At 40.2% G+C, this 21697-nt stretch overlaps 7 protein-coding genes across 10 annotated transcripts; 2 read left to right on the plus strand and 5 right to left on the minus strand.

Moving 5' to 3' along the window:
* Positions 1-1471: 1471 nt before the first annotated feature.
* On the minus strand, positions 1472-2294 carry LOC111485808 (bidirectional sugar transporter SWEET15-like). Its single transcript, XM_023132840.1, has 3 exons — positions 2267-2294; positions 2066-2185; positions 1472-1979 (listed from the first exon to the last, which is right to left on the minus strand). The coding sequence occupies exons 1-3, from the start codon at positions 2267-2269 to the stop codon at positions 1683-1685; spliced, it is 420 nt and encodes a 139-aa protein (XP_022988608.1). The 5' UTR covers positions 2270-2294; the 3' UTR covers positions 1472-1682.
* A 1237-nt stretch (positions 2295-3531) lies between these two features.
* LOC111485810 (bidirectional sugar transporter SWEET12-like) lies at positions 3532-5639 on the minus strand. The gene is made up of 6 exons (XM_023132843.1): positions 5204-5639; positions 5066-5102; positions 4770-4980; positions 4509-4670; positions 4308-4427; positions 3532-4039 (listed from the first exon to the last, which is right to left on the minus strand). The coding sequence occupies exons 1-6, from the start codon at positions 5256-5258 to the stop codon at positions 3743-3745; spliced, it is 882 nt and encodes a 293-aa protein (XP_022988611.1). The 5' UTR covers positions 5259-5639; the 3' UTR covers positions 3532-3742.
* Positions 5640-6904: 1265 nt separating this feature from the next.
* Positions 6905-8824, minus strand: LOC111485805 (bidirectional sugar transporter SWEET12-like). Its single transcript, XM_023132835.1, has 6 exons — positions 8390-8824; positions 8252-8288; positions 7956-8166; positions 7695-7856; positions 7494-7613; positions 6905-7407 (listed from the first exon to the last, which is right to left on the minus strand). The coding sequence occupies exons 1-6, from the start codon at positions 8442-8444 to the stop codon at positions 7111-7113; spliced, it is 882 nt and encodes a 293-aa protein (XP_022988603.1). The 5' UTR covers positions 8445-8824; the 3' UTR covers positions 6905-7110.
* An 86-nt stretch (positions 8825-8910) lies between these two features.
* LOC111485809 (mitochondrial import inner membrane translocase subunit TIM8) lies at positions 8911-11513 on the minus strand. 2 transcript variants are annotated; one of them, XR_002718723.1, is made up of 3 exons: positions 11328-11513; positions 10122-10380; positions 8911-8984 (listed from the first exon to the last, which is right to left on the minus strand). XR_002718723.1 is itself a non-coding variant. In XM_023132841.1 (2 exons), exons 1-2 carry the CDS (start codon positions 11373-11375, stop codon positions 10195-10197), a joined length of 234 nt encoding a protein of 77 aa, XP_022988609.1. In that variant the 5' UTR covers positions 11376-11513; the 3' UTR covers positions 9963-10194. The 2 variants fall into 2 exon arrangements, 1 of the variants encoding a protein (XP_022988609.1); XM_023132841.1 differs by lacking the exon at positions 8911-8984 and having other exon boundaries at positions 9963-10380.
* Positions 11514-12005: 492 nt separating this feature from the next.
* LOC111485807 (NAC domain-containing protein 83-like) lies at positions 12006-13280 on the plus strand. 2 transcript variants are annotated; one of them, XM_023132839.1, is made up of 2 exons: positions 12006-12576; positions 12659-13280. In XM_023132839.1, the coding sequence occupies exons 1-2, from the start codon at positions 12420-12422 to the stop codon at positions 13153-13155; spliced, it is 654 nt and encodes a 217-aa protein (XP_022988607.1). In that variant the 5' UTR covers positions 12006-12419; the 3' UTR covers positions 13156-13280. The 2 variants fall into 2 exon arrangements, with proteins under 2 accessions (XP_022988607.1, XP_022988606.1); XM_023132838.1 differs by having other exon boundaries at positions 12019-12576; positions 12656-13275.
* A 21-nt stretch (positions 13281-13301) lies between these two features.
* Positions 13302-14800, plus strand: LOC111485806. 2 transcript variants are annotated; one of them, XM_023132836.1, is made up of 3 exons: positions 13302-14266; positions 14344-14453; positions 14558-14800. In XM_023132836.1, the coding sequence occupies exons 1-3, from the start codon at positions 13741-13743 to the stop codon at positions 14738-14740; spliced, it is 819 nt and encodes a 272-aa protein (XP_022988604.1). In that variant the 5' UTR covers positions 13302-13740; the 3' UTR covers positions 14741-14800. The 2 variants fall into 2 exon arrangements, with proteins under 2 accessions (XP_022988604.1, XP_022988605.1); XM_023132837.1 differs by having other exon boundaries at positions 13304-14266; positions 14356-14453.
* A 157-nt stretch (positions 14801-14957) lies between these two features.
* LOC111485804 lies at positions 14958-20899 on the minus strand. The gene is made up of 3 exons (XM_023132833.1): positions 20490-20899; positions 20206-20416; positions 14958-19799 (listed from the first exon to the last, which is right to left on the minus strand). The coding sequence occupies exons 1-3, from the start codon at positions 20646-20648 to the stop codon at positions 15043-15045; spliced, it is 5127 nt and encodes a 1708-aa protein (XP_022988601.1). The 5' UTR covers positions 20649-20899; the 3' UTR covers positions 14958-15042.
* Positions 20900-21697: the final 798 nt, after the last annotated feature.

The raw sequence follows: 21697 nt of genomic DNA on the forward strand, positions 1-21697 counted from the left end.
TTGGGGTTAGAAATATTCTCACCAGAGCCAAGGCAGCATCGTCGCTAAGCGACAATCCCTCTTCATGGGTTAGACACATTCTCGCCGAAGTCAAGGCAGCATCGCCGCTGAGCGGCGATCCCTCTGCAATTTTTTATGGCCAAGAACCGGGTTGTTAGCATCTTCATGAAAAGTGTTTCTCAACCTCTTTGAATTTTTCAGATTCAAGCTTCACGTTCGTTTAAATCCGACGCTTAGCTTGCGGTGGGGTGTTAAGGATATTTAGTAATAAATTATAGTTTACCATATATATTATATTTTATATTTTATTATAAGGCAAATATTAGATATTTGCCTTATTATCTAGATATCTTTCCCTTTATTGTTATTTCCATTTATTACTATTTCCATATCCTTGTAATTCATTTGATTATAAATAAGATAACTTATTGTTATTTCCATTTATTACTATTTCCATATCCTTGTAATTCATTTGATTATAAATAAGATAACTTTTACACCATTTAGGTGTGGTGGATTAATCAAACATTCACAGGATTAATCAAACATTCACACACTTTTTGGTTGTTATTCTGCTACGGAACACCACCACTCTCTGCTAATGCTGCCTGCCCCTGCCCCTGCCTCTCTCCCTTCTTCTTTCTTCACTGCAACTCCTCATTCAACAAATAAATATATAAATAAATAAAATGAATTAAAATTCCCACTTGCTCAACTTGCCCCCCCCCCTCGCATCTTCCTCTCATTCCCAGATTTACCCAGAGATTCTCTTCTCTCCCTCCCACGCTCTTTTGATGTGTAATCGCACTTCATGGTGCTCATCCCCATCACATTTCTAGCCCAATCACACGGTGCAAAACCCACCTCCCTCCCCTCTTCATCATCATCCTCTTCTTCTACAATATTCTCACAGCCCTTCCTCCCCAATTTCTTTATCTTCTTTCTCTGAAAGCGAGGACTACCAGAGATTAGGTGCCCAATTACGGCAACCCCACGTCCAAGGGGGAATTCTAATTTCCCATTCCTTCACAACTAAACTAAGGCCACTCTTATTTTCTCATTCAAAATAAATAAATAAATAAACAAATAAATCATTTCGCCTTTCTTTAATTCTTTCGACACATTCTATTTTACTCATTTTATTTTATTTCCGAGCTTATTACTCATTACCCACCCGGCATTCAAAATATCAACTCCTTACTTTATTATTATGTATGCCAACAACTGCGTCAACCTTAATCTAATCATTAATATCTCCGAATGTTATTTAGCCTTCCTTTCATATTTTTGCAGCTACAGTAAGTCAACGGACAAGGACAACGCCAAATCAGATCTTATATTGAATTCATTTATTCCCTTGCATTATGCAATATGAATCAGCAATTATTTCCCAACAAATCTTAGTCTCATTATTTATTATAATGAAAAGAAAAAAAAAAAAAAAAAAAAAAGAGAGCAGTATTTAGAATAGTGAGATATAAAAGAGAATAATGATTAAGCACAGAAACAAAGTTAGGTACATAAATTTTACATGGATATGGAAGCTCTCCCAAGGTTTACAAATACGTAAATTAAAGCTACTACTAATTAATTATAACGACACAGGACAAGACATTATAATAGTACACAGCGCGGTGGGGAGGGAGAGATTCGGGAAGACGCGCAGCCAATGATGCATCGAATCAAGCCTCGCATCTGATCATGGGTGGGGCTTGTATGTTGTCCATGCAATATTTGTCATTGGAACATGCTAGTGCTGGCGGTGCATGCTCACCGTTGGATCCAGGAGCAGCCTCTTGACCCTCACCCTCTTTTTCATGCTCCTCGGGACTCTCTAAACTAGTACTACTCTTGGTTACAGTTTCAATATCCGCCTTGTGCTGCGGGAGCTTTACCTCAGAACCCCCCCTGGGTTTCCTGTAAATGGCGTACAGAATCATCTGAGCCATCCCGAATGTGAATCCCAATGTGTTTGGAAGCTGTCAGAGCAATATTAGTTGTTAATATCAACTTATTTTGCACATATATATATATATATGTATGTGTTGTTATTTATTGATGTTACCGCGACGTAGAAATCCTTGAGGAGCAGGCCATAGCAGAGCCACATAACGGCGCTGAGTGTGAGGAAAAAGGAGAGGTTAAATGGCATGAACTCCACGCTCTTTGTGCGGATAACCCTCCTCTACAAAGCCATGCAACAATAACAATGAGTTAAGCAAAATAAATAATTAAACAACAAGATGAGTTGGGCTCGTCCACCCACCATGATGCTGAGAGGAGCTGCAAAAACGCTGACGNGTTTCTCAACCTCTTTGAATTTTTCAGATTCAAGCTTCACGTTCGTTTAAATCCGACGCTTAGCTTGCGGTGGGGTGTTAAGGATATTTAGTAATAAATTATAGTTTACCATATATATTATATTTTATATTTTATTATAAGGCAAATATTAGATATTTGCCTTATTATCTAGATATCTTTCCCTTTATTGTTATTTCCATTTATTACTATTTCCATATCCTTGTAATTCATTTGATTATAAATAAGATAACTTTTACACCATTTAGGTGTGGTGGATTAATCAAACATTCACAGGATTAATCAAACATTCACACACTTTTTGGTTGTTATTCTGCTACGGAACACCACCACTCTCTGCTAATGCTGCCTGCCCCTGCCCCTGCCTCTCTCCCTTCTTCTTTCTTCACTGCAACTCCTCATTCAACAAATAAATATATAAATAAATAAAATGAATTAAAATTCCCACTTGCTCAACTTGCCCCCCCCCCTCGCATCTTCCTCTCATTCCCAGATTTACCCAGAGATTCTCTTCTCTCCCTCCCACGCTCTTTTGATGTGTAATCGCACTTCATGGTGCTCATCCCCATCACATTTCTAGCCCAATCACACGGTGCAAAACCCACCTCCCTCCCCTCTTCATCATCATCCTCTTCTTCTACAATATTCTCACAGCCCTTCCTCCCCAATTTCTTTATCTTCTTTCTCTGAAAGCGAGGACTACCAGAGATTAGGTGCCCAATTACGGCAACCCCACGTCCAAGGGGGAATTCTAATTTCCCATTCCTTCACAACTAAACTAAGGCCACTCTTATTTTCTCATTCAAAATAAATAAATAAATAAACAAATAAATCATTTCGCCTTTCTTTAATTCTTTCGACACATTCTATTTTACTCATTTTATTTTATTTCCGAGCTTATTACTCATTACCCACCCGGCATTCAAAATATCAACTCCTTACTTTATTATTATGTATGCCAACAACTGCGTCAACCTTAATCTAATCATTAATATCTCCGAATGTTATTTAGCCTTCCTTTCATATTTTTGCAGCTACAGTAAGTCAACGGACAAGGACAACGCCAAATCAGATCTTATATTGAATTCATTTATTCCCTTGCATTATGCAATATGAATCAGCAATTATTTCCCAACAAATCTTAGTCTCATTATTTATTATAATGAAAAGGAAAAGAAAAAAAAAAAAAAAAGAGAGCAGTATTTAGAATAGTGAGATATAAAAGAGAATAATGATTAAGCACAGAAACAAAGTTAGGTACATAAATTTTACATGGATATGGAAGCTCTCCCAAGGTTTACAAATACGTAAATTAAAGCTACTACTAATTAATTATAACGACACAGGACAAGACATTATAATAGTACACAGCGCGGTGGGGAGGGAGAGATTCGGGAAGACGCGCAGCCAATGATGCATCGAATCAAGCCTCGCATCTGATCATGGGTGGGGCTTGTATGTTGTCCATGCAATATTTGTCATTGGAACATGCTAGTGCTGGCGGTGCATGCTCACCGTTGGATCCAGGAGCAGCCTCTTGACCCTCACCCTCTTTTTCATGCTCCTCGGGACTCTCTAAACTAGTACTACTCTTGGTTACAGTTTCAATATCCGCCTTGTGCTGCGGGAGCTTTACCTCAGAACCCCCCCTGGGTTTCCTGTAAATGGCGTACAGAATCATCTGAGCCATCCCGAATGTGAATCCCAATGTGTTTGGAAGCTGTCAGAGCAATATTAGTTGTTAATATCAACTTATTTTGCACATATATATATATATATGTATGTGTTGTTATTTATTGATGTTACCGCGACGTAGAAATCCTTGAGGAGNGGGTTTCCTGTAAATGGCGTACAGAATCATCTGAGCCATCCCGAATGTGAATCCCAATGTGTTTGGAAGCTGTCAGAGCAATATTAGTTGTTAATATCAACTTATTTTGCACATATATATATATATATATGTATGTGTTGTTATTTATTGATGTTACCGCGACGTAGAAATCCTTGAGGAGCAGGCCATAGCAGAGCCACATAACGGCGCTGAGTGTGAGGAAAAAGGAGAGGTTAAATGGCATGAACTCCACGCTCTTTGTGCGGATAACCCTCCTCTACAAAGCCATGCAACAATAACAATGAGTTAAGCAAAATAAATAATTAAACAACAAGATGAGTTGGGCTCGTCCACCCACCATGATGCTGAGAGGAGCTGCAAAAACGCTGACGGACAGACCGCCACAAATGAAGCCAATCACTCGGGCTCGGTAGGGCCGCTTCACTAAGAATTGGGTGACTGCGAGAATCGAGCAAAACCCTACCACGTCCAACAGCAGAAAAAACCTGACTGTGAATGTCTGCAAGTGTGGAGCAATGGAACAGAGATTAGTTTGAGGTGCATGAATGCATGCATGAAGAATATTAAGTGAATTAGGATAATATAAGTAAATATTGACCCGAGCCTTCTTGGGAGCATAGGCAATGTATAAAGCGATGTAAATGGTCTCAATGAAACAGCCCACGGAGTTGATAGTCATCAGAAAGAACTCGTCCGCATTCAGCGTAGAATAGTATATCAATAGCAGAGCGCTGAACAACGCCACCACGTACGGAATTGATTGAAATCCTTCCGTTGATTTCTTTCTACACACCCTTACAAATGTAGGCCTGCAACCACATCCAATAATACTCAATACACCCACTGTCACATCAATCCCACCCATAAATACTGCCTTCCGAGCTATATACTTACACTGGGGCCAGAAATACGATGAACGAGAAAATGTTGCCTGTGAAGTTCCAAGCCAAACAAAACAAGTATATAAATCATCAGCACAAACCAACGAAACAGACACAAGCATATGGATGTATATATGCGCATGGTTCGTACCTAGAAGACCAAACGCAAAAATCCAAGGGTTGTGGTTCATAAAACTAAGAGCCATTATATATATTAAGGAAAACCCAAGTGGGATGTTGAAGGAGCAAGATAAAAGAGGAAGAGGCAGAGGAGTTTAAGTAATCTCTGTATGCAACCTCAAATCTTGCTGCAGATCAAATTAAGGAGGACTCGTATTTATAGTGCAGCGAGCTTATAAAAATGTTATTCCTACATGTCATGTGTTATGTGGTTTTGCATGAACAACTTTGAAACCGGGATTACTTTATGATCTTGATACATCAAAAGTGGCAAAACTGCACCTTTAATCTTGAAAATTACATTTTTATGATATCCTAACACTTGAAGTGGCCATCCTAGCCAAACCCCACTTCTCCTCCCCACCCCCAACTTTCTATGCATAGACTTGATCGCAACAAACGTTGGATGAGCCGTACAATTGGGGCCTGCATGCAGNGTTTCTCAACCTCTTTGAATTTTTCAGATTCAAGCTTCACGTTCGTTTAAATCCGACGCTTAGCTTGCGGTGGGGTGTTAAGGATATTTAGTAATAAATTATAGTTTACCATATATATTATATTTTATATTTTATTATAAGGCAAATATTAGATATTTGCCTTATTATCTAGATATCTTTCCCTTTATTGTTATTTCCATTTATTACTATTTCCATATCCTTGTAATTCATTTGATTATAAATAAGATAACTTTTACACCATTTAGGTGTGGTGGATTAATCAAACATTCACAGGATTAATCAAACATTCACACACTTTTTGGTTGTTATTCTGCTACGGAACACCACCACTCTCTGCTAATGCTGCCTGCCCCTGCCCCTGCCTCTCTCCCTTCTTCTTTCTTCACTGCAACTCCTCATTCAACAAATAAATATATAAATAAATAAAATGAATTAAAATTCCCACTTGCTCAACTTGCCCCCCCCCCTCGCATCTTCCTCTCATTCCCAGATTTACCCAGAGATTCTCTTCTCTCCCTCCCACGCTCTTTTGATGTGTAATCGCACTTCATGGTGCTCATCCCCATCACATTTCTAGCCCAATCACACGGTGCAAAACCCACCTCCCTCCCCTCTTCATCATCATCCTCTTCTTCTACAATATTCTCACAGCCCTTCCTCCCCAATTTCTTTATCTTCTTTCTCTGAAAGCGAGGACTACCAGAGATTAGGTGCCCAATTACGGCAACCCCACGTCCAAGGGGGAATTCTAATTTCCCATTCCTTCACAACTAAACTAAGGCCACTCTTATTTTCTCATTCAAAATAAATAAATAAATAAACAAATAAATCATTTCGCCTTTCTTTAATTCTTTCGACACATTCTATTTTACTCATTTTATTTTATTTCCGAGCTTATTACTCATTACCCACCCGGCATTCAAAATATCAACTCCTTACTTTATTATTATGTATGCCAACAACTGCGTCAACCTTAATCTAATCATTAATATCTCCGAATGTTATTTAGCCTTCCTTTCATATTTTTGCAGCTACAGTAAGTCAACGGACAAGGACAACGCCAAATCAGATCTTATATTGAATTCATTTATTCCCTTGCATTATGCAATATGAATCAGCAATTATTTCCCAACAAATCTTAGTCTCATTATTTATTATAATGAAAAGGAAAAGAAAAAAAAAAAAAAAAGAGAGCAGTATTTAGAATAGTGAGATATAAAAGAGAATAATGATTAAGCACAGAAACAAAGTTAGGTACATAAATTTTACATGGATATGGAAGCTCTCCCAAGGTTTACAAATACGTAAATTAAAGCTACTACTAATTAATTATAACGACACAGGACAAGACATTATAATAGTACACAGCGCGGTGGGGAGGGAGAGATTCGGGAAGACGCGCAGCCAATGATGCATCGAATCAAGCCTCGCATCTGATCATGGGTGGGGCTTGTATGTTGTCCATGCAATATTTGTCATTGGAACATGCTAGTGCTGGCGGTGCATGCTCACCGTTGGATCCAGGAGCAGCCTCTTGACCCTCACCCTCTTTTTCATGCTCCTCGGGACTCTCTAAACTAGTACTACTCTTGGTTACAGTTTCAATATCCGCCTTGTGCTGCGGGAGCTTTACCTCAGAACCCCCCCTGGGTTTCCTGTAAATGGCGTACAGAATCATCTGAGCCATCCCGAATGTGAATCCCAATGTGTTTGGAAGCTGTCAGAGCAATATTAGTTGTTAATATCAACTTATTTTGCACATATATATATATATATGTATGTGTTGTTATTTATTGATGTTACCGCGACGTAGAAATCCTTGAGGAGCAGGCCATAGCAGAGCCACATAACGGCGCTGAGTGTGAGGAAAAAGGAGAGGTTAAATGGCATGAACTCCACGCTCTTTGTGCGGATAACCCTCCTCTACAAAGCCATGCAACAATAACAATGAGTTAAGCAAAATAAATAATTAAACAACAAGATGAGTTGGGCTCGTCCACCCACCATGATGCTGAGAGGAGCTGCAAAAACGCTGACGGACAGACCGCCACAAATGAAGCCAATCACTCGGGCTCGGTAGGGCCGCTTCACTAAGAATTGGGTGACTGCGAGAATCGAGCAAAACCCTACCACGTCCAACAGCAGAAAAAACCTGACTGTGAATGTCTGCAAGTGTGGAGCAATGGAACAGAGATTAGTTTGAGGTGCATGAATGCATGCATGAAGAATATTAAGTGAATTAGGATAATATAAGTAAATATTGACCCGAGCCTTCTTGGGAGCATAGGCAATGTATAAAGCGATGTAAATGGTCTCAATGAAACAGCCCACGGAGTTGATAGTCATCAGAAAGAACTCGTCCGCATTCAGCGTAGAATAGTATATCAATAGCAGAGCGCTGAACAACGCCACCACGTACGGAATTGATTGAAATCCTTCCGTTGATTTCTTTCTACACACCCTTACAAATGTAGGCCTGCAACCACATCCAATAATACTCAATACACCCACTGTCACATCAATCCCACCCATAAATACTGCCTTCCGAGCTATATACTTACACTGGGGCCAGAAATACGATGAACGAGAAAATGTTGCCTGTGAAGTTCCAAGCCAAACAAAACAAGTATATAAATCATCAGCACAAACCAACGAAACAGACACAAGCATATGGATGTATATATGCGCATGGTTCGTACCTAGAAGACCAAACGCAAAAATCCAAGGGTTGTGGTTCATAAAACTAAGAGCCATTATATATATTAAGGAAAACCCAAGTGGGATGTTGAAGGAGCAAGATAAAAGAGGAAGAGGCAGAGGAGTTTAAGTAATCTCTGTATGCAACCTCAAATCTTGCTGCAGATCAAATTAAGGAGGACTCGTATTTATAGTGCAGCGAGCTTATAAAAATGTTATTCCTACATGTCATGTGTTATGTGGTTTTGCATGAACAACTTTGAAACCGGGATTACTTTATGATCTTGATACATCAAAAGTGGCAAAACTGCACCTTTAATCTTGAAAATTACATTTTTATGATATCCTAACACTTGAAGTGGCCATCCTAGCCAAACCCCACTTCTCCTCCCCACCCCCAACTTTCTATGCATAGACTTGATCGCAACAAACGTTGGATGAGCCGTACAATTGGGGCCTGCATGCAGTGCAGAAGTTCTTATTTATTATTCAATGGAAAAGAGAAGGATATTAATTGTTTTTATTTTTGTTGCAGCTATTGCGTTCTATCTTTGTAGCTTTTGGAGCTCACGCGTGATTCAGGGACTTCAAAGTCTCCTGCGTTGCAAGGTGTCACCATGTTAACTGATGAAAACTATATGAATCGAACCCGCACAAACAGAATAATAATAATAATATGAGCCAAAGTATTTGTTTTATGTGGGAACTTTCATTAAAGGAAGAAGAGATATTATAAGGTGAGGAAAGAGTTTGATTAGTGTTGGTTAGCAGGTAAGAGGGGCCTAATTCGTTGGACATACGACAGGTGTGTAGTTCGGAACGATTACACCTGAAAAGATAAGATTTAGTATTTGTTTTGTTTCGCTTTGGGATTGGAATTGGAATTTACAAAGACTGGCTTCCTTCATTAGCTGTTGCAGGATTATAATAATCCCCACTACTCTCACTCGATGCTCTTATAGTATAATATAAAAATGTTCATCACCAGGTGATTTCGTTTGCAACTTTCTTTTTCGGAGAAGTCCAAAGGCAGGTAGCTATTCATCTTATTTTCTGCTATCATTCGCTGGTTCTCCATTTATTGGGTATTGGTATTATTACATATCTAAAACCTGATCAGACTCCTCCACTAACTAACATTGTTTGTTTACCCAATAGAAATGAAGCATAAGAGATAGTATATTTGAATTCCTACTTATACTTTGTAGTAATAATTAAATGTTGATTTATGAACACAAAAATGGGTAATATTCAGTTTCCGTGTGTGTTTAGACAACAGCCCAACATTTAGAATGTTATGCACAACAGACTCCAAATAGCACAGATATGGTGTTGCGAGGATGTCCATACGCAATTCCTTTCACCTCTGCACATCTAAATGCTAATCTCTCTTTATTAACTTTATATTCATCTAAACCCCTTCCCTTTTTGGTTTTCATTATTAAAACCTCGTCGTGGGTTGGTCTGCTTCTACAAATCAAATTCCAGTCTGTCATTATCATAGCAATTGGAAGCTGATATAGTGGGGATTTGAGGTAGATTGGAACCAAAGTGGAAAGGCCAATGAAGGATGTCTTTTAAGGCAACCAAAACTATATGAACTTTCATTCTTTATAATCGAAAATTAATAATAAAACTACAAGAGGCTACCCATTTCAATCCAGTAATTCTCTCTCATCAAATGTAAAATATTTCAACTTCAAAAAATGAACAATATTTCAAGAAGTTCAGAACCTTTTCCTTTCGGTTGGATTTGGACAATAGATCCACCAAGAAAATACACTCAAGCCTCCCGCGTTGAGATCCATTAACTGTTTTGGAATCGCTTCATAATGATGATGCTCATATCCATATAGCGCTGGGCACAGTTTGATAGACAGTTGGATTCACTAGAACTGAACTTACTCCCTGGCGTACCAGTGATACACTTGTCCCAACACACACTGGTAAGCTTAGCCACCATCTCAGCAACCATAGCTCTTTGCTTCTCTTCCTGTTCAACAAAATTACCAAATAATCTATTATTAGCATCGAATTTTGTGACGGCAACAAAATAGAAGTCAAACAGCAAAGCATCCCACTATCTAAACTTTTGAGGGGGAGGGGGAGGGGGAGGGGTCATATCCGGCAATGAAAAAATCTGGAGGTTGAGCAATTGAAGAGTAGGCAACACAGATTTAGCAGTCAACTGATTACCACCTATGGTTGGTTGACCAATGAGATTAAACATCTTACATTAACTTAAATCATACTTGGAAAAGACACATAACAGTGACCGACCTCAAGTTCAGACAAACTCAGATGTTTTAAGTGATATGAACCCATGGAATTCCATATCCTATAGTTACTTGCATGGCTGACGAACTCGTCGAATACGCTTATCCAGAAAAATGTTTCTTTCTTTTTTCAAGAAAAAGATTCACAAAAATCTCAAACCATGTATTGTTTCCACATTTGTATGATGAATATTCCAAACAGCAGTAACAAGCAGCATCGAGTGGCACCTCTGAACTCTTCAGACCAAATTTCCGCCTAAAAGGCTCATCTTAAAGCGAAGTAAGAAGTAGGTTCTACAACCAACTCTTCAATTTATCTTTTTTTTATATATAAAAAATGTAATAACAATATATTTCACCTACACTCAGGTTGCGAAGAGATGGAAAGCACATTTAACTCATTTCAGAATTAGAGACAAACTAATAGGCTACTTTCAAGAAGTTATCTCTAGTGAGTAATGAGTTGTGACAACATCAAAGCATTTCTTAAGATATTGTAGGAACTAAACTGGAGATGCATACAGAGAAGATTAAAGGCAACCCATTAGCACATTGATGGAAAAGGAATTAAAACTCAGATTTTTCATTTTCTAGTTGGAAGACAAGAATCAGTCAACATTTAAGATTTGAAGTGTTTTTTTTTTAAACCTAAAAGTGAACTCACATTGATAAAATTCATCAGCTCCGGGGAGTTAAGAGACGAGGAATCCATGGAAAGTTAGGGAGAAAGGTCGATGAGCACCAAACTATTGAGTCGCTAAAGCCCGCGAACCTCCCCAGCTGTGAGTGACTGCAAAACCCTAACGCCCCCGTCAGTTTCAGAGCTTAGGGAAGACCCAAATGATGCGCTTATTGGGCCAGTTCATATTTTGAGAGTCATGGGCCTAATGCCGGCCTTCTTGAGTTGGGGTTGGCCCCAGGGAAAGGCAATTGGGCTGTTTCAGAAAGAAACTGTATAGAGACATATGGGCTGGTTATCCGGAGAGAGAGAGAGAGGGAGATAGATAATGGTGGCGGGCGGGGGTTGAATTGGGAAAGGAAAAGGCGACATCTTCATGGCGAAGAAAAGTAGGAAGGGAAACTGACTTTTAGAGGAAGCTTTGAATGAAGTATTTCTTTTGGCCCTTTCCCTTTTTTGTGCTTTTGTTCTGGAAAATTTAAAATAGATGAGGAAATAAAGACCCGACTTTTGAATCCATAAACAAAGTTTTGAGAAAGAAGGGCGCTGTTCATTCACAAAGTCGATCAAAGTCGCACTTAGGGAGAGCTTTATGTGTCATATTTCCACTCACCCAACCACACAAATTGGATCAAACCCCCCCTTCCTTAATCGCTTATAATTAATACCCTAAACTCTAAAAATAATCATCACCAAATCCTAATGCGCGAAGGAACTTCATCCACACTCAAATTACCCCTCCATCTCCTCCATAAAAGAAGTAAATTATTAAAGTAAAACAATGGCGTCCCGTCGCCCACCATTGCGTTATTAAATTGAAGGGGAGAAACAAAAGTGTGATTCACTGTCCACTTTTGAAGGAGCCAGGGGAAGAGGAGGGACTGGTCAGCAGTGGGAATGGAGTTGGGCACGTGCTGCCCGTGATGGCGTAGTGTAGTAGCGTATGTTGGGACAAGGCCTAGGCTAAGTAATTAGTGATTCACCAAAGCTGCATGCAAATATATATATATATATATAGATAGATAGATATGGGCATAGGTAAGATAGATAAGAAGTTGAGAGCGTGGAAGAGACGGCATGAGGGGATTGCCTCCTGGGTTTCGGTTTGAGCCGACGGAAGAAGAGCTGGTGTTTGAGTATCTGAAGTGCAAGGTATTCTCCTTTGCCTTGCCTGCTTCTATCATTCCAGAGACCACCACTAGTGTTTGCAACTTGGATCCTTGGGATATTCCAGGTAACTGATTCTGCTTTAAGTTGTAGAGTAATGTGGGTTTGGTTTGGTCTGAATTTAGGTTGCTTTGACTTTGTGTTAGGAGGCGGCGGGGGTTGGGAGGAAGATGCATACTTGTTCAGCAAGAACCAGGAGTGTGATCGAAGAGTTAGATGGAGTCCGAGTGGGTACTGGAAGGCCAAGGGGTCGGAGAGGAAGATAGTGAGCTCGAGTAGTGACGCAGTGGGACTGGTGGGGATGAGGAAGACTCTGGTTTTCTGGATGGGGAGCAGCAGCAGTAGGAAGACGGGGTGGGTGATGCATGAATACCGCCTACTTTTGAGTCCCACACAAGCGCCTACACCTCCCAGTGTAGTAATTAATAACATGGAGAAGTGGGTTGTGTGCCGCATCGTCTGCAACAACTCGGGGATCAAGAATGACCTCCATTTCCATCCCCTCCAATATCCTGTTTCTGCTTCGACAAACGACGACACCAACGCCCTCTCCGACGATTCTGTTTCCTCCACCGCCTCATCCTCTTCCTTTTCCGCCACCACTACGATGCCCTTTCCCAACCACCATTCTTCTGCCTCTAATTAATTCTATTATTCTCTTCTCTGCCAATTGTTTCCATTTCTCTACTACTTCTATGTATCGCTCTCATCCTTTCCTTCTAACCCACCTTTGAATTTGAATGAATTTAGCATAATTTAAATTTGAGTTTGGAAGTAGTAATTGAAACTAAAAATTGATATAACCAACTGCTCAAGTTCAAACATAAAAATCTAAATTTGTAATTGCCTCATTTATCCTTTGATTTGAATTTGTAAGTGAAAGATGAATATGGTTTAAAAGTGGATTGGACAGTTGGGAATATTGTGTGGCTGTCTATTCTTGGGAGGGACGACAACAGGTGACAACAACAGGAGACAACAACAGGTCAAAACAGGTCACAGTAGAAAGGAGGGTAACTCAGACTCGGAGTTGACGCTGTGTTTACTATTCTCGGTGTATCCAATTTCTACAACAGGCTGTCACAATGCCACCTCTTATTCAATTCTCTCTTTAAAATTCTGTCCTCTCTTCATAATTTTTACCGCCGCCTCTCTCAACTAAATTCTGCCTTTCATCCTTTCCTTTCTTCATCTCTCCCTCTCTGTGCACTGCAAGCTTAATCCGGCTTTAATGGGCTGTGGAAACTCCAAGCTTACTCCGGAAGGAGAGTCGATTCTCCCCATGATTCGCCCACTTCTTTTCCGCACCAAATTTGCGGAGTTCAGGAAACGTAAGAATGGAACGCATCTGAGAGATACAGCGCTGTCAAAGAAAGTGCTTCTCACAGAGGGAGAAATAGAAGAAGAGAACTCCATACTTGCTGTTCATAACAGGAACTGCATCTATGGTTCCCATGACGGCAAAACAATTTGTTTACACACCAAACAGGAGAATCATAAGGATGAACATGATTCACCCAATGCAAACCATCCCTTGGAACAACACAAACCCAATGACAATGGCACTCGGGTTAAATTGAAAGAAGATAAAACCATGAACAACCAACATAAGGCAGTGGAAGAAGGAGATGATGAAAGCAAGGGAGAAGGAGAAGAGGGTAGGCCTGACAACGAAGACAATCGATGCCTCATCTGTCCTGGATCACCCAGTTTCAGAGTTTATTTTGTTGAGCAAACACCAAATGAGAAACAAAATGGTAAGTAGGCTCAAAACAAAACTTTCAACCCAAACAACCAAATCATTGTGTGTATATTATGACCAACACAGTAGCAGCATGTTGTACAGTTGAAATGAATGATGATGGAGACATGGAAGATGCCTCACTGAAGAAGTCGCCAAGTCGTGACAGCGTTGAGAGCACCAGTAGTACAAAATCTAACGAGGTGGGTCCACAGGACCGTGTTTAGAAGATTTGGGATTTTTGTTGTGTTCCTCTCATTCTCATTCATCGACTTCATTTGATTTCTTATGAATCTTTCACGTACAGTGCCAGGAGAAGAAGACGATAAAGAAAGGGAAAAAAGGGACGACTTTGAACAGAGCGGGGAGTAGAAAAAGACCAGTTGGAGTTGGTTTAAAGAGTCTGTTGAACGTTAATAATTGTTGCTATCATTTAAGCTGTACCGGCAATGACAGAGGCAATCATCTACCTATAAAAGCTGAATCTTAAGAGTATCCATTTCAAGGGGTTGGGGAAGGGAGGCTTCCTGCTCATTTTTTAGGCCATTATCCCCCAAATGTTCCGTCTCCCCAATGTCAGTAATCAAACCCACCATACGTTTTACTTACGATCATGTAATACCAATTCATTCCCCCTCTAATGTTATTCCACAACCCATACTTCTTTCTTTATTATTAACAACAAAATAACAAAACACTGTCACACATCCAATATATATTAAGCATTCTTCATTGCACAATTCTCCACCAACTACATACGAGAGGAAGTCCTCCCAAAATCAAAACTCAACCTTACTTGGATTGATGAGTGAAAGCAGATGACAGGAACTCCTCGTCCTCCTTGAACACTTCCAGATTCTTGGATTTCATAATGTAATTAACAGCTCCATCGTCGAAATTCAACACAAACGCCAACTTGATGAGCTCAGATAATGAACCTACATAATCACTATACTCCCAAAGGACACCTGCAGATATAACCTCAGAGAAGTATGTGGCATACTCTATCATCTCCTTGCGTTCTCCTGACATTACCATCTTCTGGGTGAACAACTTCGAACTCTCCCGTTCCCAACGTATCAATTGGGTTGCATTAGCGTTGATGACCTCCCCTGAAGTTAGGGATAAACTATACTGCATCATCACAGGTTCTTCCGTCTCAAGAACAGAAAGGTTGAGGAGACATCCAACAATTTCATGCCTCTTCACTGCATCAATTTTCTTGGCAGGATCTGCCAAGAAACCAAGAATGAGCCGCATCAGTTCTTTTCCAATTGGAATGTCATTTGGATTGGCATGCTTGAGGTTGGTTCCATCAACAATGGCTGCCTCCACCCTCTGGACAGACTCAGAGATTCTCCGAACCCCGATGTTCTTATAAACTTCCAACAAACTAGTACGAGGCAAGGAAATGGAGCTCGACTGGGGATACCAAACAAAAACGGGAAGAGGAGACATACGTTCAAATAAATCCTTCAATTGTAGATCATCTGCAATAAAAATGTCACGTTTATCAAATAAAAAAACTCCATCTGATCCAGAAATTGCAGGCACCTTGAGAATGGCATCAGTAAAAGCTGGCTCAGTTTTTGAATTGAAGTGCTTGGTAACATATTTCCAAAACTTAAAGCACTTGTCACCAGAAAGTCCATCTTCATTACTTTCCCAACTTTTCCAGAGTTTGCAGTAATCGTCAAGGGAAGGATTGGATCTTACTTTAAAGGCTTTGGAAAAGAACATGAGCAAATCTTTTTCGTAGTATCTCTCAAGAACCGTCAGCTGCAAACCAAAAAGATCCTCCTTGTCAAAAAGTACACAGCTTTCTGGGCTGATCCACTGTCCATTAGAATCTCCAACAGGTACCCAAATCCTTTTAGCAGCTTCAGTGTCCGGCTTCCAATTGAATTCACTCAAATACGTATAAATTCGTGTGATAGTGGATAACTCACAATGGAAGTCTAGAGAACTTGACACTAGTTGACATCCACGGTCCAAATCAACAACCACGCCTAATTCTTGGAGCTCCACTTTATACGACTTGATATCAAATTTGTAAAATTCTGCATCGATGAAAGGCACATCGGTCGGCTTCAGATAAGAATCCCACTCGGGAAGAAAGAGCAGACTCTCTTTAGGAGACCTATAACCGTACGAGGTGTTCAACCATTTCCCCGATACCCTTCCAGAGAAATGGTCGGGAAAGGAATAGTTCTTCAACACCAAAGTTCGGATGCAGTCCAAAAGTGAACGAACATTTTGAGAAGTAATTTTGGTAGGATCATCCGGAAGATGAAGGGCAGCAACAACCATATGAGCGCCATCTTTAAACTCAGTAATAGCTCCCATATCCTTCAACTCTTCTCGGTATTCACGAATACGTTTTCCGTAGTAGTTTTTAGTATTATCGATAAAAGGGAGGAGAGTAATTGAATGTATGGATTTCCAAGTTGGACCAAACCATATGCAATCTTTAGGACACCTATGATCACCCAGAACAACTCGCAACCACTTCAACTCACGAATGCACTTCTCAAGATCTTCAGGAAACGTCTTTTTCGACTTTTTTAGATGTTTGTAGATTGACAGAAACGATAATGCATTTTCCTTTGTTAGAGAATTGGAACCCACTTTTTGCCTGAACACCTGAGAAGCTGCGTTGACTGCCTCCTCAAAATCGACCACCACTCCCATGCTTTTCAATTCCGCCCGGTAAATAATAATGCTTCTCCCATAAAAATCACGGTCAACTAGAGGGAAACCAGTAAAAACTTGGAGAAGGCGGCCAAAAGAAGGATCCAAGAAGTAGCATTCCGCAGGCGATTTGTAGCCCTGGTCTGTCTTCAGGCATTTCACACTTCTGAATCTGTCAGCCAGAAAAGTACGTGATTTGGGTCCCGACATACAGGAAAGAATCAACAAAAATGCGTCGCCTCCAAGGCAAGTTAATTGGGAAGGAGGCTTCAAATTGCCCACAACAAATTGACAAACATTGTCCAAGTCAACCTCCACCCCAAGCAATTTAAGTTCTTCCCGGAAAGAAAGCATCTCATCACCATAGTAATCCACGTCAACAAAAGGGATGTTGCTCAGATGTGAAGCGGTGGACCATTCCTTCGTGTACAATACTGCTCCCACTGGAGACATATATCCACGACGTGTCTTCAGCCATGTCCCTTTTCTTATGCTTGCGATGAAGTCTTGAACAGGGAATTGATTTCTCAAAAAACGGATGAACTTCAACATGGACAACACATTTTCTCTGGTCAAAGTTGATAGAGCCGCCACTTTCATGAGGTGGTTTCCAATGAAATTTAAGACTTGGTCATACTCAAACATGACACCAACAGTTTTAAGCTCCTCAGAATAGCCACTTAGCATATTACCGTAGAATACACGATCAATCAGGGGGATGTCCACCAGGACGGACCCTTTTTCCAAAATACTTCCCCATGAGGAGGAGACGTCAAAAGACTGAGATGGAGGTCTATAACCAGAAGATCCATTCAGAGTAGTTCTTAGCCAACAACCTTCCTTTATGCATTTCAAAAACATGGGAGGAATGGAAACTAGTCGAGCTTTCAAGCTACGAATCCAATCCAGTAGCAAAACCACATTCTGCACGGTAAGTGGTGAAGAAAATACAGAAATTTCGATATTGGGGGGAGAAACAAAAGGGATATCAGAAGCATGGATATGGGATATAAGAAAATCTATTTGCTGTTTTGTAGTCATAGATTCACCTGCAAAATAGCGTGGGGAGATGTAATCAGCTCCCAACTCGACATACCTATCATTTTGCCAAGGATTTGAACCAAGCAATTGTGCCCATTTGCTACCATCTGCTGGAATCAGAAGCCCCTTCCAATTTTTTCTAACAACACCGTATTTGTCTACAACCGGCATAAGTCTACACAGAGACTCCAGCTCAACGTGCGTCAGATAATATTTAGTCGATGAGTGATAGAGGAAGTGAAAATAGGTGATTATGTGTTGTCGGTTATCGCCAAGGGAACTGACAAGGTGTTTTGCAAGTTGAAATACGGTGATGGAATCAACTTGAGCTCGGTCCCGAAGCCATTGCAACAAAGTGACCTTCCCGGGATAGAATCGGATGGACTTATGAGTGCTTTCTGGCATAAAATAACGGTTGGAAACAGGTCTGAATTCCCTGTTATTGGATTTAGTAAGCCAAGAGAGTTGGTCATGCGGAGCAAGATGCACCTTTGTTCCACCCATCGACGTACACTCATTTAAACTGCATACACAAACATTCCCAGAGAGAGCAACATATTTTATAAGTGGCACGTTCTTCATGCTTGAAACATGAAACCTTGAACTCCAATTTTCAGCAACGAATTGTAGAAGCTCCAAATAAACATCATCAGAGACACCCTCAACAATGTTAGATCCCAGTAGGCACTTGGCATACCATTCATCATTAACAAGATTCACGCCAAGGAAACTCAGAACCTGGTCGTATTCCTTGGTGTCGAAGGAGAAACTTAAGATGCGGTTTCCATGGGACGATAGATTAGCCAAACTCACACCTTGAGTGTGTGCCTTGGTTAAGATATTCAAAAAGGCGGGCATAATTCTACCCACTTCACAAGGCCTATGAAAGAACCTCTGCTTGGAGAAGGAATGACTGGGAACGATATTTTGTAGGAGAAGTTTCTGCTTGATCGAATCCCTCACGGAATTCAACTTGTCGAAGGAAGAGGAAATGATGGGCAAGAAGTTGAACATAGAGGCCAAAGAAGAGAAGGGAGCGTCATCTGTAGCTTTCACGAGTGAGACGAAAGCAGCGACAAAAGCAGAGGGAACACAGTCGAGGATCCCTTGGTTCCATTTGTTGTCGAGGAGAATGGTTTCCCGGGATGATGATAAAACGAAGTCTGCCTGAATAATAAAGGGAAAGCCGGTTACCATCTCGGTGGGAAGGAAAGCGTAGATTCCAGGGGGCTTAGTTCCTCTGTTGAGACGTTCTCCATTTGGAAAAGCCAATGTGACAACAAGTTCCTCAACTCCCGCCCTCCTCTCCACTCTGTTTTCTTCCTTCACTGGAAACTTCTGCTTCCACATGTAGTAGGAGCATTGGGTATCGATTTCACCAGAATTTTCCTCGGAAGAGAGATGGAGAGTGTAGGAGTGGGCATTAATGTTCTTGATGGACACGAAGTTTGTGTCACTTGAAATGGAAATCGCATTGACAGTACTGGTGTTGGGATCCTCGTTGAGTTCCCTGACTGAAAGTTGCTTGATTTTTGAAAGGAACAGTAGAACTTCAGGGTGAATGGTTGACAGTTGGTGCTTCACAGGTATGATCTTATCGGCCTTCAAAGGCAGAACTAGGGTGGTTGTGGGGAGTGTGGAGTGGTGACCATAAATTTTGTTTATGTTAGAAAGAATTGAAGTATCTTCAACCCACTCGGGAACAACGAACCCAACACCGCAAAGTGGGCAAGGCTCTTCGTTGAAACGTATATGATATCCGTTGCTGAATATGTAAGGACGGGAGGTGATCAGAAAAACACTTTTGAACCCAATTCCTGCACATTTCCAACAAATGTAAGAATAGACATCACAACTACAGTGTAAGAATAAAAGTGAAGGAAGATAAATACAGTAGTTATCGATCTTATTATTTTATTTAATTTAAAACATAAAATAAATATAAGCAACAAATTTTGAATTAATAGTACGAAAAATTACTGTCCCATAAAGTAATTAATTAATTTGAAATTGAGAATAAAAGGCCGACAATACCTGACAGCCTAAAAGAAAAGGCTAAAGTAATACATAATTAATAAATCATAAAAAGGTAATGAAAAATAAGTATCCATTAATTTATACTTGAACTTATTTAAAATAAATATCCAACCAAATAGGAATGCAAGAGACAGCATGTACGTAAATGAGGAAACAAGTATGGAATAGAGAAAAAGGAAAGGGTACCCTTCTCGCCAATGTAACCGCGTTTCCTGTTGTTCTTTTTGGTGGAGCGGCCGACGCTGCAAATAGAGTCGATGTTCTTAGCAGAAAACCCGACCTCGTTGTTGAAAATCATAAGCGTGGCAGCAGCGCCAGTTGCGGTGACGTCTCGGGATGTAACAATGAACTCGAGCGAGGGTTTGAGGGAGGTGGAGTACTCGTTATCTTCAGCATTCTGTAGAAATGGAAAAGCAAGGAGGGTGAGACGGAGAGGCGGAGAGGAAATGGAGTAAAATGGGAGTTCATACCTGAATAAGCTCCATCAGAAAGTGAACGTCCTTGGTGTAAAGCTCCGCAGAAAGGTTCCTGACGGCCTGATGGAGGTCCTCGGTTAAGGGATTCGGTGGTCCTCCGATTGAAAACTTGGTTCGCCTGATGTCTTCAATGTGCTGCCTCGGGGTACACATTTTTCACTTCTTCCAAATTCCAAATTAGCAGGTGTATGCAAGTATAGCACATAGCAGCGAGGAGGAGGAGGCAGTAGTTAAAAGGGAGTAGGAAAACTTGGTGAGGAAGCATATGCATAGTAAAAAGGCGTACGGATCCACACTGATTGGAGCGAAGACCGAGCAAGTCTTGGGGCCATTGGAAATGCTTTTGGGAGATGAATGGGGCGGGCATGCATGTCATTGGAACACCAACTTTACCCCTCCGCTTAAGTAAATAATAAATCAACTTTACCCCTCCGCTTAAGTAAATAATAAATCTTACTCCTTCCCTCCTGCCTTCCCTCCTTCCTTCCCAATACAATGCCTTCTATCTTCCTCTTCTAATTTATCTTGTCCCTTCTTCAATGCCTTCTAACTTCCTATTCTAATTTATCTTTTCCCTTCTTACATCATTAAACATTAAATTTCACTCCTCCATTTTTACTTTTACCTTCAAAAAACAACAAATAAAGCTAAACCCAATTTTCCATCTTCCTAAACTATTGGGTTGTTTTAGTTATATTTATTACTTTTTCTTCTTGGGTTGGGGATTATGATTCAGTGATTCCTGGCTTTCAAAACATTAATATATTCTTTTTTCTCCACAACATCGCATCATATATTCATTCCTACGTACCGTGAATTATAATGTGTATGCACCATCCCGAAAGGCTAAAATTATTTCAAACATCACTTTAAAGATTTTATTATTTTAGTTGAACAAATGGAAGAATGAAATTTTGAACCTCTATTTCAAGAGAGAGAAAGAAAAAAAAAAACAAAAACAAAACAAAAGCAGAAAACTGCCTATTATCAATGGTACTTTTTCAAAGTGAAGAAAAGAAACTAGGCATTAGAATAAGTGATGAAAACTGAAACTCAACAGCAAACCAGAATTTGAAGCATGTTACTGATAGCAGCGAAGTGGGGGGGATGTTAAGGAGAGACCCTTCACAATAAAAAATGAGGATATAGCAAAAAAAAAAAAAAAAAAAAAAAAAAAAAAAAAAAAAAAAAAAAAAAAAAAA

This window comes from Cucurbita maxima, unplaced genomic scaffold, assembly GCF_002738345.1.
Source record: "Cucurbita maxima cultivar Rimu unplaced genomic scaffold, Cmax_1.0 Cma_Scf00010, whole genome shotgun sequence".
NCBI classification, from domain to species: Eukaryota; Viridiplantae; Streptophyta; class Magnoliopsida; order Cucurbitales; family Cucurbitaceae; genus Cucurbita; species Cucurbita maxima.